This window comes from Fusarium mangiferae (assembly GCF_900044065.1).
Source record: "Fusarium mangiferae strain MRC7560 genome assembly, contig: FMAN_scaffold012, whole genome shotgun sequence".
NCBI lineage: Eukaryota > Fungi > Ascomycota > Sordariomycetes > Hypocreales > Nectriaceae > Fusarium > Fusarium mangiferae.
Window position 1 is genome coordinate 165,859 of NW_024573932.1, and position 18,299 is coordinate 184,157.

Here is an 18,299-nt window from a genome sequence, read left to right on the forward strand (position 1 = left end):
ACTGTATAGGTGAGTTGGTGTAATGGACACCACTGGCTGTTGGATATGTCTTCTGGGGGTCCAAGTTCGTTCCAACGCTGTGAAGATCAAGAGTCGTTAGTCATGGGATGTAAGACTATACTAATCGCAGTGAGATTTTCTGATCGCTAGCTTAATAAAGTCCCCATTCAGAGATAGCAATGAGCACTAGCTGTGTGACTGCAATGGTGGTAGCTTGATGATATGTCCCTAAACTTGTCGTATATGCTACCGCATAGTTTCTTCCGCGTCAGTGTAGCTTTTTCAAGGCTTGATATTGAAACGACACTGTGGTTACAATAAAGCACTGTTCGGATATGGAAACAAGACTTCAAGCTAATAAACTGCTTGAGGGCTGAGTCACTGATGCTTTGTCGTTGCCCAAGTTCATATCGTACAGCCTCCGTAAAATCATCTTGTTCTTAGAGGATACGGCAAACTTAATCACGCTTCTTTTCCAAAGGAGGGACCGCCTGTTCACTTGCTATTTGGCCCTGTCCTGTCATGAGGATAGAGGTGACACGCAAGCATTTGCAAAAGCTGGCAAACATAAAACGAAATCAATCAACAGTATCAATGAATGACTTGCTCTGTTTCATATCATTCATGATTCAGATATGCTCTCTGAGTATATAAAGAGCTCTGCAATCACGCTTTCTTTTCCGCCAACTACACACTCAGTCCACATAATAAACCACTGGTCTAAAACACTACAATATTTTATATCAATTTAGAAATGGCCCAGGAAAATTACTCCCGGCAAATGAGTGACGTCTCTTCAAGCTTCGTCGAACTCATGTACGAAGTCAACAAGCGCGGTAACATCCCAGGCTGGCCTGAAACCTATAAACTGCAGTCCTTGCGTTCGGACTACAACTCTTGGGTCCAGAATCACGGCATGGGACTCGACTCGGGGACCTCCAATTCTGCTCCAAACTATCCGAGCGAAGCACTCGTCAAACGATCTGCAATTAGGCTAGCACTTTCCACGCTGAACTCCCAAATCCAGCTACGTGAGTATCTAGCTCTAGGCTATGAATTAGCTAGCTGTACTGACATTATCGGATAGTTATGCAGGACTATCGTGATGGGCCTGATGTACGCACGGCATCTGGGGCGCAGAGTAACGCGAGCAGTGTTGAAAGGAGCTTGACCATTCTCTCGAGGTGGACGTCTTGAGAAGAAAATGGGTAGGATCGAGTTCTTTTCTGGACTTGACATCAACTTCTATATGGGATACCAGGAAGATTTGTCCAATAAAGTTACATTCTTGAACCGCTTACCACCGTGTTCCGACAATCGATATCACTTGGTGAGATTGTCAGTGTGCCGTATTTATCAACTCATGAGTGATACTATATGCAAGGCGTCGACCTTCCATCGAGTTAACTGTCTATTATGGCTTTGGTACCTTCTCTTCTCTATGCTGTGTTGTTAATCGAGTTATCACACTTTCAGTCCCTGCGGACAGTGGCTGCCAACACGTATAAAATGATAGCCGTAGGCAATGAGGCTGTATTGCATATGTCGAGACAGGAATCGTAGCAATCACTCGGCGAAATTTTATGTATTTCGGCATTCTGTATCAACCTTGTTGTTGCTGCCATCCAATCCTTTAGAATGAATGCAACAGAATTTCTAACCCTTACCTTGCCATGTGAAAACTACGCATAAAATTACCATGAGCCTCTCCTCAAGGCAAAGGTTGATTTGATAACGACTTAGTATGAAGATTCGCTATTCAAAAAACTGAGCTCTAAAGATGTTGGATGCGCTTGTTGGAAGTCCAAAAGAACACAGATAGACACCGAAAAGATGACCTGAAGACTTATAATAATCCCGTTGCGTCTACCAAATCACTCAATCTTTGCTCTCTGACTGCCGATATTTGACAAGCGAGTGGCCTCTTTTGTCTTTCAATTTTCTATCCCTAATCAGTACCCCTAACATATGTGTTAGCCTAGGAGTTGCCCAACGTAAGGTGGGGATTCCTTGCCGCAGCGGTACATCTCTTCAATCATTTCAATGGCTATGTGCAAGTAATGAAAGTGATTCCCGGTCTTGTGTAGTAGCACCTGATAGACTAGGCGTTGATTGTTAGCCCTATCCAAACTTCCATAACTGATCATTACGTACGGTCCTCAACGGTACAACGTACAGTCTCCAAGCATACTGGGCGGTCGCTTGCTGCAAAGGGTTGTCTTAATAGGTCTGGGTGTCGATAAATGGTAGAGCAGGCTCTAGGGATGCGGCGCGGTATCTGTCCTGGCGGAAACGGCTCGCCTTCCGGGATAGTCCTATAGCTTTTGACCCAGTTCATGAAGACCACCTCCATTTTCTCCATAGTTTCCCAGTCAGGGTAATCGGCAGCTCCGTCTCCTGAGATCGAATTTACTTCAGGGAGGTCCCTGATTTTCTTCAGACAGAGGCGAACGGATAATGCGATAGATGATACGCGAAGAAAATCACTGTGTCGTACAGTACGGAGGCGTCGACCAGACATGTCGATTATGGATAGCTTTTTCTGGTAGTAATCTAATCGATAAGTAGGACGAAGCGAATTGATACAGATGCTTGTTCTTGATGTACCTGTTGCCGATGATGTAAAGTACAGACATGTTGTGAGTCAACGTTGACTTGATGTGTAGGGAGTTAGTTACCTTCCTTTCAGAAGGTAAATACTGAACTCCATTCGGCCCTGCCTCAAAGTGATATTGGCTTAGAACTGGAAGTTAGGGAAGACTTATGTTGGTAGGTAGGTTTCTAGGCATATATGGACCATATGTAGTTTGTTGCTTCCATTTTTGACAGTGTTGTTGACTTGATGTCAGTCAGTCACGACTCCTATTTCTAATTGAGAATGGCCAAGATCCAACCATCACTGAACATCATCTCCAACGAACGGCACACGATCAGCATCACCGATATTGAACTGTCCAATTGCAGGGAGAGATCAATCTTCAAAGCTAGAGCGTGTTCTCGAAACCTGATTCTTCATTTCATCATTTCAATCATCAACTTGGCCATCATGGGTCACCTTTCACAAATCGAAGCTGTTATGGAAGCATATAATGGCATCCTCTACCACTATTCAGACGAAGGCAAACATCCTTTGAACATGCCGAAGAAAGAAGTCATTGTACAGCAAAAGGCGGATTTCAACTTCTGGGCAATACATTCGGGCGTGTGTATGCCAGAGCTCAACCTTGAACACGAGTTCGAGCGGGAAGCGGTAAAGGGACTTGACAACTTCATCGAGACTGCAAATAAACGTAAGTTCCACCAAATCTATAGTTGATCTTGATGGTTCGCTCACATTTTCAGTCGAGAGACTATACCAAGCAAAACCAAGCCCTGATGTCACATGGCGGGCAGACGAGCATGTGGCCTCGCTGTCACAAATGCTGGGCCAGCTGGCTCATACATTCGGCGTACTTGTACCTTCGTTGCAGAACACAGGAAGGGCTTCTGGGCAGTGAATTGGGGCTTGGTGATGTTTCGGGAGAGTCGATTCTCGCATAGGTATATATCTAAATGAACGCTTTGCAGCAAGTCATTAATACGAGACATCCTATCCCATAACAGGAAACAAAGTAGAGAGAAGTGATATTATACTTGGGTTGTCCATAAGAGGCCTTAATCAGTACAACATCATCGTATGTTTCTTTGCCTAGAGTCTGGGTCAAGGTGTTCAGTGCCAACGAGAGCACTTCTGTTAGCCGGTCAATTATGTGCAGTATCTGAGCCATCTCCTTGTAGAAAGTGTATACTCTCAGTGTTCAATTTCTAATTGATCTGGAGTTCTATTGTAAATTTCGCTGAGCATAAGGAAATTACTCGACCAGTATAGGGTAAGTTGATGCGCTGCTGCGTGGTTTCATACCCATGACAGACTCAAGTCATAAGTGGATGGATAATGATGAATCTTTTTGTAATTTTGTTAATTTTGGCAGCTATCTGGTGTATGTGACAACGAGAAGGCATAAGCATAGGATTGATTGATGATTATAGCTTAGGTAGCCACTACTGCACTCCAAATATGTTAACGATAATGTCGAATACAGCCTTTGACAAAAATGACCAAAGTACGAATCACATGTTGATTTGGAGATTGTTCGGCATCATTTAGCATTGGCGTATAGATTTATGAAGACGCTGCTAAGCGCTCAATCATTGCCAAAGATGAGCCATTTACCTAAAGATACAACGTTGTAGCGTTTCCTAAGCTTTACGCCATTGTCATTTACAGAGTCCTCACGAGACATGTTCATCCTGGCATTTCCGAGGGAAACGGGATGCATCCTCTTGGTTGGAGTGCCACCCTAAACTGTTACTGTGCATAGTAGACTGCCAGTCGGATGCTGACCGCACTTAACGCCGGCTCAACTGAATATCGCCCGCGAAACGCGGGGAGGTCATACGCAATGGTCATGTCAATGCAGACTGAATCATGTAGAGTCGCATGGCGCATAAGCATGTCACTTTTTGTTTGATCTTCCCTTCTGAAGATTTGAAATCATGCGATCGATTTGGGGAAGCCAGTAGAAGGCCCTAGGTAGTGATCGACTCTGGTTGCGCGAACCGTCAGGGTCTTTGATCAGCATGATTTCATGGAGGTTTGAGAAACTACTCGAACCAATCGTGGTGGGTGACGATGAGCACTTCGTCACCTCAGAGGGTTGTCATGCAGGATAAGCACTTGAAGATTGGTGTAGTCACTGGGAATTACACGGGCAGAGAAAAGTGTTCGGCTGTTCGGTTCGTTAGCTGCTCGTGCTACTACTGCCCGTCTTTTCGGTGAGACAGATTCCTCGATTTGACATTGCCAAGACGGTACTCTACGATTTGAGATCTGCTCTCCAGTGACTATTTTTGGAGAGCAATTTTTACAGACCTTGATCGGCTACCATTCGCTTAATTTTTCGGCCGTCAAAGTGATAGACAGCAGATATCTTCAACGCGTTGTCACCGTGGATCTGAAAACCAAGACTTTGGATCTTGGATGAAGATCAATGCCGTCCTGGATCTCAGGATCTACCTCTTTTGGGCATGATCTTGCAGTCTCGAGTCGGGACAAAAGATTGTCGTTTGTATGCCATCTATAACCGTTGTGGGTGCATGTTGGATTGCAGAGTGCTGGTTTCACAAAATGGTTCCCTCAAGATACACGGAGAATCTTCAACAGCGATGATCCTGGGACCTCACCGTTGAAAGAGTCACACGGCCAAAGAACTAGAAGGCAATGAGTCGTGACAAAAGCCATACAGAGATTCTCCCCAGTTCGATATCGACGCAGATCTTGAGTAATTGTGACAACGTTATCCACAAAACCACAATAAAATACCTGGAGTTGAAACTTTAAAGTTTGAAATCTCACAACGCTCAAAATCCATAAAAATGAAAAGAATGACCTCATCAGTTGTTGATCCTGGGTCCCCTGTCCAAGGACCGGGTACCCCGGTCTTGAGGATCGAGGCTGGATGGCCCAAGCTCCATTCACGGCCTTGCCCGAGATTGGAGCGACTGAGGAAACGAGACTAGAAGTCTGATAGAAGCCTTCTGCCAAACAAACATGAAGCATGGACGCACACAATCAAGGCTCTTTACGGAGTAGATACAGTGGCAATTAGGTGCAGGGAAGATGCTTCTAGCTGAAAGGTGACAACTCATCGCTGCCAGGACGACGCGTGTTGAATGTTTACGAAAAAGAAAGCCTAGATGAGGCTTGTAGAACGTTACATCCAAGGAATCTTTTAGAGTTGGCGATCAGCGCTGAGTTGGCAAGCCTGGGCTCTCTGTGGACCGTTACAACTCCCGAGCGCAAATTCACGGTTCATCGTTGAAGTGACTGAATCGCAAGAGCTTCTGTTTCTAGGCCATGTTCAAAATTAATCTAAGCATTAATGGCCTGGTCGTCAAACTGGAACCACTGCCTCACCATTGACTGCACGAGCCTCATGAGCAAGGGTCTTTTATGACCAAGAAATTTGACTTGAAACTAGGCTCTTCCAGGCGGCGCTGAAACAAGGGCCGTTCATTGATGAGAAACCGTTCGCTTTGAATAGAAATAGAAATGTAATTTAATATCGTGTGATTCGCCCTAGAATGAAGTTGTTCTTTGAGTATAACAGATAACCGGAAATGAAACGGCAACACGTGAGTCTTATTCTACGGTGTTACCTCCGACGATATTCCCAGGATGCATTGGAATCATATCGTATTATATGCACAAGTAAGGTAAGCTAGGAACAGGGCGAGATATCAAGCCTCATTCAGCTGTGCATAAAACTCGCAAGTAACGCCTCGGCATTTTCAAGCCGGGCAAGATAGTCGTCGGCATCATGGATCAATTTCGGCATTTCGCGTAACCGAAAAAGAAAAAGAAGAAGAAAAGAAGACAATCCTTGCTCTGCCTACTATGAATGATGGATGATTTGTGCATCTATCGCCACTCCACACAGCCCATGTTTCTGTCCACTCGATGCCTTTGCAAAGTGCCTTACCAGACCCATTGATCAACTGGCTTTGAGCAGAAAGATGCATGATCCTGGTGATTACCTTGCAAACTTTGAGATTTTTTCTCCCTTTGATGAGAGAATATTCTCGGATTGGGTTGAGGCTCTTTGCCATACGACTAACATCATGAATCTGTTCCTCGGAATGAGACCTTCGTATTGGAATGAGCTAAAAGTGAAGCCCGAATCCACAGATTACGACTCTGATGTCAAGTTGATAAATTACAGCACTTCATCTGCAATATGTAATATGTAATATGCAACATGCTGACCTTTCGTTATGTCATCTCCCCCCCAGGTGGATGGACCCTAAGATCTCGGGATTCTTTTAGTGGAGTCGTTCTTTCGTTTCGGGACCGGAACGGCCACCAATTTACACTCTTCGTTGGTGTTGATCAATCATCGAATATTCCTCTCTTGTGTCTAGTCCTCGAAGTTTAAGTTTTCTCGGATCTCTTCTTAGTGGTAGTGATAGTGACTCTGACAAAGCGGAGGCTGTCACAGTCAGACTAGGATATGTTGATGGCATGAGTTTATACATTCGGCACATGCCATATCACGACCGCAGCAGGCATTACGTAGTCCGTTTTCGGGGCTTAAACAAAGACCCTTACTCTATCTGCATCTCTAAAGAGTAAAGCCTTTGAATCTAAAGACAGGGTTTCGCCTGGTGCCGCGTCACCGAAAGTAGCGAACCCCATTCAATCGTACGGGGCTTGGGCTCCGCAGCCTCCGGAGCTCCCTCGTTAAGTTATTCTCTCAACGACAGCGAGAGATAGTTGATGAAGCTTTGTTTTCTTACTCTCTTGGCTGCTCCTCGGATAGCACGGGCAGTCTGTCAGAGTGTTTTCCTCGGAAGGGTGGCTTAGATTCTATGGTATGACCTCAATTTGACGGGAATATAATTACCCCAAGGTCAGACTCGCTCAGACATGGCACGTAGATGATAACGACTCTCCCTCTCCCTCTCCCTCTTCCTTGTTCTTCTCACACATTCTTGCCGCCCCCATCTGTGCTCCTCTGTCCCGATCTGCTATGACTGCATCATCATCATCACCACCACCACCACCAAGATCTTTTTAGTGCAGTGTCTTTCTCGAGCGGTACAAGAAACCCTGTCTGGGACAGCTGTCGCCCTTTTAGGTCACCTCAGTTCCTGTTCCTTGTCAGACCCCAAGTTGATTTGCTCGTTACCTTGGCTGTTCCTGTTGCATACCTCGACTCGTACGTATTAACTTAATTTACTTGTCGGTTTCCTGCTTTTTGTCCGGCGACCAACTTTCCTATACCTCTCGTCTCATTTCCCGTTCAACCAGCCCACATCTGGCCAGGTTCTCGCTTGTCTATTTCGCTCTGGCCGGTCTCAAACTTCAGCCCAACAGCCTCAAGTGAACCGTGCTTCTCATCCGTTTGGCATTGGTGTTGGCGCCGGACGATTTCTTTCTTATTCTTAATTTGGTTTATTAAGGATCCTATTCTTCTTGTCCCCGCTGTGTCATTCATTGTTCTCCTCCGCCTCAGCCGCCTTGACCGCACTTGTCAACTCACCATCGTCAGGCCGAGCTTGAGTTGAGCTGAGCTAAGAGTCTCCAGAATCTCAGGCGACACAGAAACAGAAACAGAAACGGAGAAGCGAGAGATCAGACCAGACCAGACCAGGGTTGCCGGGGCCTCAAATTCTCATCACCGCCGGTGTCTTCGCGTCAGAGGCTACAGGCGCACTAGCCACAAGCGAATCCCTTTGAATCTGGTGTTTCGGATTTCCATGTTTTAGCACAATTGCAAAAGGTACGTATTTTTATGTTTCTCGTCTGAATATTCGTATCCAATGCAATCGGCGTTTTTCTCATCTCAACTATGCCTTGATCTTCAGTCACACGCCCTGTTTTTTCTCTCTTTTTTTGTCTTTTACTTGATTCATCAATAGTCTTGATATTGAATCATGTACTCAGTCCCAAGTGGGATGAAAGCGGATAGTATCAATCTCAGACAATCTTGCATCGATACTGCACCTGCAACAATGTCGATCACCTGTCAGAAAAGCAGGATATTGTGTGGTGAATGTTTCCTTCGTCGTCTCTTTGCTGCAAATCGCCCTCCGCCATCACCGCTAGTTCTTCTGCCTGTTGATATGTGCATTCCTCACAGCCATTCATAAGATGTTCTGCTCTGCACAATACAACGCCAACAATACATACAAACCAACAACCCCTGCTGTTGAGTCCCCATCCCCAGTCCCGTAACCCTCTGCCCTGTTTCTCCACCCTCTTCCTGTTCCTTGTCCACGTCCTTGCACATCAGCATCATCCCCACTGCCTGCGGCCAACCGCCCGCGAGAACAAGGCGTGACCCTTCCCAACCCTGGTCCCTTGACGCCTCTAGGCGCAGAGTCTAGTGCCCAAATCTGGGCGGGATGCAAGCCTGGGTAGGGACATCGACAGCTTCAGGATCCAATGCCAGCGCATGAATTTATTTACTTGGGGAATTGATGAGCACTGCCGTTTTACTGTCCTGTGCTTTTCTTTCTTTTTTCGATGCCGGGCCAGACCAGACCCATCTCATCACCGCTGCAACACTGCAACACACCGTCTCGTTTTTATTTACTCGTGCTCATCTTTAGTTGGCCCCCCCTTGTATTCCATTCTAATCCATCACCCTCGTCTCGTCTCCAATATAACGCCCTGGATCTATTAGACCTGGGTATGGTCCCGCTCACATGTTCACATTCACATTCACATTCACATTCGAGTTATTGTCCTGTTCTTGGATTATAACCAGCCTTAACCCTCCCATACGCGCGTGCTAGACTCACGAATTGCTATTCTGCGTGTGTCTGCGTCTTACACTGCTCTTTGTTTTAAAAGCATCTGAGCGCATACCTTACCTCCACTTCCTGCGCCTACATCATCCTTTTACACCCACTACGTTTTTGCGTTGCATTCTTTAATCCTCGCTCCTTGGCTGGCACCACCCGCATTATCTCTTGGCTTTATTGGCCTCGTCATCGTTTATTAGACGCAGAATCATTTCAGTGCAGTACAGTAGAGTACAGTTGTTAACCGCCATGACAACAACAGCTTCAGTTCCTGAATCACCACAGCGTCGATCCGCTTGGGTTCCTTCTCACGAAAACATCTACTATCGACCTCGTCTCAACAAGAAGAAATCTGTATCGGCTGGTCGATTTCCTGCACCGCTAATCGGTCCTCGAAGATCTCGCCCCCAAGCAATTCACATCGTTAGCTATCCCTCGGGATACGTTCCACGAGAACTACGAGCAGAGAGCAGACCTCAGACACCTGAACTGCTTGTCGAGCCTCGACGCGCACCTTCGTTGCAACCGACTGCTACTAACACGTCCAACGCGAGTAACAGCACCAGCGATTACTTCAGCAACGGTGTAAGCGGTAGCCGGAGAAAGAAAAGCTTCAAACCTCGTCCCGCCATACGCCGCAGAGATAAGCTCCTGAGCTCATTTACCTTTACGAACCCTGACTCTGGCTCTGAACCTTCATCGGCATCAAACTCAGTGTCTGCAGGCATTGACACTCCGGGTCTCGCAGCAGCCGAAGCGCTATCGACGAGTACAGACCGCTCAACTCAGCAAAGTGTGAGCGCTATTTCAAGTACAGCAAGACCAAGTACAAGGACCTCGAATACAGGCCACTCAATTGGTCAGTCGTGCCAATTGGACCTGGACCTTCCCGGCGAGTCTGCGATTGGGTCGAGATTTACTGGGGCAGGTGCATCCCCGCCAGCATATGACGACATAAGCTCACGCCCCGGTTCCGCGGCACCTGTTGGTACTGACTTAGCCTCTGCATCCACTGTAACGCCTGTTACCAACAACTCCAATTCTGCCAATTGCAACTCCAACACCAGCAGCAATAACCAGACACAATCAGCCGCCGCCGCAACAATGGCGACTGCAAGATCTTCGCATCCGTCGTTGGCGTTGTCCAACCCAAATCGCAACAGTTTCATGTCGGCTCGTTCATCAAAGTCTGCCGTCACTTCAGTCTCTGAGTTGCCCAAGCCCGTCGCTTCCGGCAGTGGCGTGTCGTGCTCAATTCTTCTCGCTGAGCCAAACATTTTTCTCTCAGGGTTTGATCATGATGGCCATGGTCACCGAGAAGGCCAGAGCGGTACCGCTCTGTTAAGAGGCAAACTTCAATTGCGAGTCACAAAAAACGTCAAGATCAAAGCTGTTCAACTCAAACTTCTTGGCCGTGCTCGCACTGAGTGGCCTGAAGGCATCCCTCCCCTCAAGCAAGATGTATTCGAGGAGGAGAGCCTCCGCACTCAAGTACTTACATTTTTCAATGCCATGAATGACGGCTGGGAGTCCGACTACGGTAATCAATGCACTTATCGCCTCAAGAGCAGTTCTCCTAATGGCAGCTCTACGAACCTCGTCCGCCCTAACCCATCATCGTCTCTGACCCCGCATCAAAATAACCTTTCTGCCAAAGAAATCAAGCGCTTATCTTTGCAAAGCGTCCAGTCGCGAAGTTTCCAAAAGGGCGACAGTCCTATTGCCACTCCTACACAGGCCAAGGGATACAAGGTCTTCTACCCTGGTACTTATGACTATACTTTTGAACTACCTATCGACCACCACCAGCTAGAAACAACCAAGCTGCAGTATGGATCTGTTAAGTGGGAATTACATGCGACTGTTGACCGAGCTGGAGCATTCAAGCCTAACCTTCACGGCACCAAGGAAGTGCCTATTGTTCGCGTGCCTGATCAACTCTCCCTTGAGATGACAGAACCCATTTCTATTAGTCGCCAGTGGGAAGACCAGCTGCACTATGACATTGTTATTTCGGGCAAGAGCTTCCCTATTGGTAGCAAAATCCCCATTGCCTTTAAACTTACACCGCTTGCCAAGGTTCAGGTACATAAGCTCAAGGTTTATGTAACGGAATCGATTGAGTACTGGACTAATGATAAGCGTGTAACACGTAAAGATCCAGGCCGCAAGATCCTGCTACTCGAAAAGTCTGCCGGAAAGCCCCTCGATTCGTCTTATGCCTCATCCGAAGTCCGGACTCTTCGCGGCGGCGAACTTGACCCTGAGCAGCGACGAGAGGCGCGTGAAGCAGCTGCTCGAAGACGCGCACAAGATGCTGCCCGAAGACAGACTACGGCCGAGCCCCTTCCTGAGCCTTCGGCTAACCTCCTGGGCGACCTGGATCTGGGACTTGAGACCATCTGGGGTTCAACAGAAATCGAAGCCAATGTGCAGATCCCTACATGTGAGATGATGGCCAAGAACAAGGAGCTACGACTCAACCCTGACTGCAGCTGGAAGAATGTCAATGTCTTCCATTGGATCAAGGTATGTTATTTGATGGTGGGTTTTGGACCAGTACCTAACCGTTTCAAAGGTTGTTATGCGAATCAGCCGTATTGATCCTGAGGATCCTAGTGGTACAAAGCGCCGACACTTCGAGATCAGCATTGATTCGCCATTCACTGTTCTCAACTGCCGTGCCACCCACGCCAACACTAACCTTCCTGCTTATTCAGGCGCCAACTGCAACGGCACCACTTATCAGTCTACTTGTGGATGCCCTGATGCCTTCACCGTTCCCACCGATGCTTCACCGAGCTCTTCGGAAGGTTCACTACCTGGTGTTAACCCCAACGCTGATAACCTTCCGGCGCCACCGCAGGCTGCCCATTTGGCCGATGGTGTTAGTGGGCAACAAGAACCACGCCCTATCCATCTTCTCAGAGTCCCAAGCTTCAACCCTCCCGCCTTCGAGGACGATATTGCGCCACCTCCTGCTGCCGAGCTTGTTACAGATGTACCCGAGCCTGTGATGACTCCTCCACCACAGTACGATGTTGTGGTCGGAACTCCCAGCGTCGACGGGTTGGCGGATTACTTTGCACGATTGGCCGATGCAGGCTATGAGGGACATGAGGATTCAGAGTCGGATCCTGATGATTCTCCACCCAGAATCCTGGACCGAACTGGGCGTGTCAATGTCGCCAATCCTCGGACCCCTGGAGGTCGAAGGATGCCCAGTCGAAGTCTGGAGATTTCCCGGCCTACTATTCAACTCGATATGAATGCTCTCCGCGCCCGAGCTGGACGGGCAGTGTGAAGAGCACTGGCCGTCTGTGTTTGGATATGATGGGAGAGAGATACTCTATCAAGACATACTCAGCTTGAGCGTGTCGACAGTATATATTGGCGTCTACGCCATTTACGAGGTTTACATCTTTTTATTTGTTATATTTTGTCTAAAGGTTGTAACAATCAAGCATATGGGTTGCATTTGGCATAGCTGGAATGGATAAGGTCTCGATGGCGTTACATCTTGCTACATGTTTTCCAACAAGGGCCAGGCGTTTACAAAGAGGAAAAAGATGTCATGTAACAGCTACTTGGGATTCATTTAAGCGAAGGAAGGGAGGATATACCTTGAATTTTAGGGTAGGACACATGCGCTGGATGAACGCATACCCACGTATCGATACCACATCGTTTCCTTGACACTATCAATATATTTAGCCCGATACGGGTTTTCGTGTTACCATTTAGTCCGTTCCGCGGTAGATAAGCGAGTTAAATGTGCATCTTGTTTGACTATAAATAGACAGTTATCAGAGGACGTTATGAAGATAGTTTAAGGATCTAGCCGTGTTGTTCAGGGTCCATTCCGCTCATTGGTTATTTCACGGAAAGCCCCAGCTCGTAAGCGCTAAATCGAGGCGCGCTGCCCAAGCGGTAAGACGACTCATCGTCAACTAACATCTCTTGGCTATCAACCTGATGAGTACTTACTACTTCTTGTCAACAACTTCTCAAGGACAAGCCTTCAGTATTGTTGCATTGTCTCAAGTAAGCGAGGGCCCTTCCGGTAACTCCGGCGAGATGCGCCTTGACTAATCAGTTCACTCTCATGGAACAGGACCACAATGGCTGTAAGAGGTGAAGACAAGACTGATACAGAGACGCCAGCGAGACAGCGGAAGGCTCACAAGAAGTCTCGTCTCGGATGTAAGAACTGCAAACTGAGGAGTGTCAAGGTGAGCTGATTGCTGTAACTCTTGTCCACCAGCCCCATATCTCAGTCACACGCTTCACATCACCTCAGCACTAACATCTTTTCAGTGCGATGAATCAAAACCATCGTGTAAACGTTGTACCTCATCGGGCTTTGTCTGTTCATTCACTCAGATATCCCCCTCATCCTTCCAACTCGCACACCAGAGCGCAGGGCCAGTCTTCTCAGTGGTCGATAAGTCTCTCGGCCCTATCAACCCTGGTTTCCGAGTCCCCATCATCCGGCCTGTAAAGGGTGGTGTCGGTGAGATTATACTAGACGATGCTGCCCTAGCTGCCATTGAGAGGTTTCGACTAAGGACGGTGTTTTCTGTTGGTACACAGAAGACGAGAAGTGTTTACAGTGAAGGCGCGTTTTTGCTGGGATTGAAGGTGCGTACTCACCAGTCTCTTTATAGTATTTGGCACTGAAATATTTATAGCATCCTTTTCTCATGCATGTCTTCATTGCTCTGGCTCTTCTTCATGATCAGCATCTTAACCCTTGCCAAACATCTTCTCACCGCACGGCACTCGCCTTTCACTGGTATCAAGCGACAGCCCTCTTTCATCGCCGTCTTATGGCAGCAGGATCGGTCCCCGATGTGTCAAAACTTTCTGGCTCTGAACGCGACTCCCTCTGGGCATCAGGAGCACTTCTCGGCGCAGCTTCTATGGCTCTTTTGGATGCCGAAGACGTGTATGGAGTATGGCCTCTCAAGAAATCCGACTGTCTTGATCTTGACTGGCTGAGAATGAGCGACGGGAAGAAAGTTGTATGGAAGATCGCTGACCCAACGAGAAAGGATAGTATTTTTCATCAATTGCTCAAAGAGTGGGACGGTATTCCTGATGGTTCCAAACCCATTCCGTCCGATGCCCTTCCTACTATGTTCTACGAGGCTTTTGACATTGGGCCGTCTTCTACAGCTCAGAACAACCCATATCATGTCGCTGCGTCGTTACTCGCACAGTTGCTTCCCCGAAGGATCGATAATAACACAGTGATCCAGTTTCTCACTTTCTTAACGCAACTAGACCCGCGGTATAGGAAGCTACTGGAGGAGAAAGACCCCAAGGCTATGGTGTTGCTGGCATGGTGGTACACCAAAGCAGCGGCACACAGCTCGTGGTGGATGCAGAGGAGATCGGTGGTGGAGGGGCTGGCAGTCTGTATCTACCTGGAGAGGAATTGTGGGCATGAAGCAGTTATTCAGGAGCTGGTGAAGTTTCCAAGGCGTGTATTTGATGCCTGTCGTGGTAATGGAGGTTCAATGCCCGCCCAGGACAGGCAGCCTTTAATAGCGGGTGTTCAAGCCTACTAGGTAGTAGTAATCACAGGACAATATTATGAACCCAGAGCGTTTTAAAGACAACTTCTTATGCCCAAGACAGCTGCGAATAAGGTCAGTCAATGATTGAGTCATCACATATTCTCCAAGCCTATGTGTATATCGCCTTCCAAAAGCTTGAGTCAATTGGAATTTTTCAGCGTATTAGCTTGATATATATCGTGGAGATGTCACGGTCTAAGCTTTAACCATTAATTAATCAACCGCGTTTTAGAACCCCGATAGATGAATGCGGCTTGAGACGCAGTCCAACCGATTTGGCCTCAAGAGGCCCGTGCACCCAGATTGAGCTCTTATCGATAGACAGGCGTGGTGTGGAGTGCTTTGGGTGCCTGTCGGCGTTGAGTAACCCCCCGCGCATCAGGTGCTACCTTTAAACTTATAACTTTGATTGTCTATGACTCTTCTGAATTCCAAACTTCAAAACAGTCAGACCGAGACGTGGCGCAGCTTTTTTCGAGAATCACTTTCAATTATTTAAATACTTCTCTGGCCTTCAATCTCCCTTAACACTTAATACTCTATACCACAAATCGCATGACATCACCAGGGGAGGCGAGCATCCTTCGGACGTTTATCCTAGCGACAAGAATACTTAGGTAACTCAGCATAAGCTCAGGGGAGCCTTTGCTGGGTTTATTTTGGCATCTTACAAGTCTTGTCATAATGTCGACGAAGCCATTAGCGCACGAGAAGCGCAAAGGCGAATCGGTTCGTATATCTTTGGGCTACACGAAGTGTATACTAATGCTTGACATGTAGGCGCTCAGCGATTTCGCGGATTATGTAGAGCAACAGCAAAACTTACGGTACCCGACCGCACGAACGACGACGACGACGACGACGACGACGACGACGGATGCTGCCGAGACAACGGACGCAGATACCGAACACCACGAAGAGCTTGATGAGCTATTCGATAACCTAGACCTTGCTGAATCAGCACCGCGAGTGCCTCTCAAGGAACTTCTGCTTGGATCGACCGAGGACACATCGAAGCAATTGGAGGAAATCATCTCTGACCGATTAGAGGAGGGTTTCGGCGAATGTGTTTTCGAGATTGGATATGAGAATCATGGCGAGTCGATGAACCTGACCCTCGATCAATGGAATCAGGCGTTCAAGACACTCCAGGAAGCCGCGAAGGGAGTGCGCGCCGACTGCGATCTGTTGTTAACCAAGAATGTCGGCGGCGACCTTGAGGCCGCGAGCACTACCGACAAGCCTACCAAGGACAAGAGCTGCAGTGGCAAGGTTCTGATCCGTCAGAATCCCGCAACAATAGAGGATGTAATTGAAACCCGGATAGCGGTGGTAGGGAATGGTGAGTTATTCCGAGTTCCACCCGGTGAGTACCACTATTGACACGTTGCAGTCGACGCAGGCAAGAGTTCCATGTTGGGGGTGCTCGTAAAGGGAGATCTTGATGATGGACGAGGTAAAGCTCGTGTCAATCTCTTCCGGCACAAGCACGAAATAGAGTCAGGACGAACCAGTTCGGTTGGCATGGAGATCATGGGCTTCGACACCATGGGCAAGGTCGTCACCTCTGACACCCCTGGGCGTATGTCACAATGATTCTCAACTAACACGAAGGACCATACTGACATTTTGTAGGCAAATTGTCTTGGGAAGAAATTGGCAAGAGGAGTGCAAAGGTCATCACCTTCACTGACTTGGCTGGCCACGAGAAATATCTTCGAACGACAGTATTCGGATTGCTCTCGAGCAGTCCAAACTATTGTCTTCTGATGGTCGCGGCGAATAACGGTCTCATTGGCATGAGCAAAGAGCATCTGGGTATTGCTCTGGCTCTCAACGTCCCCGTTATGGTTGTCGTCACCAAGATCGATATCTGCCCTCCCAACATTCTGGAGCAGACATTGACGCAGATCACCAAGATAATGAAGAGTCCTGGAGCTCGAAAGATCCCAACTTTCATCAAGACTCGCGAGGAATGCATAAATACAGCGACCCAGTTTGTCAGTCAACGGATATGCCCTGTCTTCCTCGTCTCCAACGTTACAGGGGAGAATCTTGATCTGGTCAGGACCTTCTTGAACATTCTCCCCCATCACGGACGCTATAACTCGGATGCCCCATTCGAGTTCCACGTCAACGACACTTTCTCAGTACCTTTCACAGGTACTGTCGTGTCTGGTATCATCAAGTCCGGTGTCATTCATGAGGGAGACAACGTTCTCATCGGACCTGACTCTTTGGGCCAATTCACACCAACCTCTGTCAAGTCAATTGAACGAAAGAGGATACGAGTCCCCGCTGCATCGGCTGGACAGTCTGCTTCTTTCGCTTTGAAGAAGGTCAAGCGCAAAGACGTGCGCAAGGGTATGGTGCTTCTTCCCAGGATCGAAGGCCAAGTGATGCCAAAGGTGCACCGTGAGTTTGTTGCAGAGGGTAAGGATTTAATTCAATGCCACAATGAGCCACACTAACATTGTCAGTTCTAATTCTTTCTCACGCCACTACTATTAAGACCAAGTACCAGGCCATGCTTCACGTCGGCCCTGTCTCCCAAACTTGTGCCATCATCGACATTGACCGAGCGCTCATTCGCACAGGAGATCGCGCAACTGTCGCCTTCCGCTTCGTTCAACGCCCTGAGTATCTTGCACCAGGCGACAGACTCCTGTTCCGCGAAGGCCGCACAAAGGGCCTTGGTATTGTGAAGTCCGTTGGATACGACCCAAATCATCCATTAATGCCCAACAAGGATGGAGAGAAGGAGAAGCAGCCTGTTAACTCCGAGGTTAAAGTAGGTGCTTGAAGCGTTGGAGGGATACCGCCATGAGGCTTGATGCCTACGGCTGTCACGATACCAAGTAAGGACAAGGGTATGGCGTTTTGTTGTTTTTCAAGGAGATAATTGAATAGTCTAGCTGGTTTTGATATGCTGTTACGTCTGTCTCTCGTTACTGTAGCGTTTGTTCGAATGTATTGCTAGAATGATATTTTGACTTTTCAAGTGCCATGAGAACCACAGTTTCATCAATGGGTATCCTGTAATGGCCAATAAACTGTGACATGCCTGTATCGGAAGGCTCTATGGATACGAACTGGAGGTGGGTTTTCGCATCAATCTTCTTTTGTGATATAATGCTCTATCTATCTAAACCTTGAGCTAAATCTGTCAGGGTGAGCTTTCTAGCAATAGGAGCCACTTGTTCAACTTCGACTTGGCTTTTACTGGAACACAATGTGGCTCAAGGGTTGTAATGCTCGAAGGTATTGAACCCTAAGCACAGCGTTGGGCTGCTGCATTCGGGGTGCTTTGAGCAGCTTTACGCCTCAAGCTGTCGTATGACGCAAGGGAAATAGTCGCTGCTAAGACAG

At 47.7% G+C, this 18,299-nt stretch overlaps 5 protein-coding genes across 5 annotated transcripts; all 5 read left to right on the forward strand.

Annotated features, from left to right (window-relative positions):
• Positions 1–754: 754 nt before the first annotated feature.
• FMAN_07808 (uncharacterized protein) lies at positions 755–1,197 on the forward strand (the record flags this gene model as incomplete). Its single annotated transcript, XM_041821207.1, has 2 exons — positions 755–1,031; positions 1,088–1,197. 2 exons carry the CDS (start codon positions 755–757, stop codon positions 1,195–1,197), a joined length of 387 nt encoding a protein of 128 aa, XP_041687010.1.
• A 1,849-nt stretch (positions 1,198–3,046) lies between these two features.
• Positions 3,047–3,497, forward strand: FMAN_07809 (uncharacterized protein; the record flags this gene model as incomplete). Its single annotated transcript, XM_041821208.1, has 2 exons — positions 3,047–3,290; positions 3,343–3,497. 2 exons carry the CDS (start codon positions 3,047–3,049, stop codon positions 3,495–3,497), a joined length of 399 nt encoding a protein of 132 aa, XP_041687011.1.
• Positions 3,498–9,597: 6,100 nt separating this feature from the next.
• On the forward strand, positions 9,598–12,652 carry FMAN_07810 (uncharacterized protein; the record flags this gene model as incomplete). Its single annotated transcript, XM_041821209.1, has 2 exons — positions 9,598–11,877; positions 11,927–12,652. 2 exons carry the CDS (start codon positions 9,598–9,600, stop codon positions 12,650–12,652), a joined length of 3,006 nt encoding a protein of 1,001 aa, XP_041687012.1.
• Positions 12,653–13,469: 817 nt separating this feature from the next.
• FMAN_07811 (related to ECM22 Sterol regulatory element binding protein, member of the fungus-specific Zn[2]-Cys[6] binuclear cluster family of transcription factors) lies at positions 13,470–14,921 on the forward strand (the record flags this gene model as incomplete). Its single annotated transcript, XM_041821210.1, has 3 exons — positions 13,470–13,580; positions 13,666–13,989; positions 14,040–14,921. 3 exons carry the CDS (start codon positions 13,470–13,472, stop codon positions 14,919–14,921), a joined length of 1,317 nt encoding a protein of 438 aa, XP_041687013.1.
• A 693-nt stretch (positions 14,922–15,614) lies between these two features.
• On the forward strand, positions 15,615–17,733 carry FMAN_07812 (uncharacterized protein; the record flags this gene model as incomplete). The annotated part of the gene is made up of 5 exons (XM_041821211.1): positions 15,615–15,659; positions 15,711–16,272; positions 16,324–16,512; positions 16,566–17,363; positions 17,411–17,733. The coding sequence occupies 5 exons, from the start codon at positions 15,615–15,617 to the stop codon at positions 17,731–17,733; spliced, it is 1,917 nt and encodes a 638-aa protein (XP_041687014.1).
• Positions 17,734–18,299: the final 566 nt, after the last annotated feature.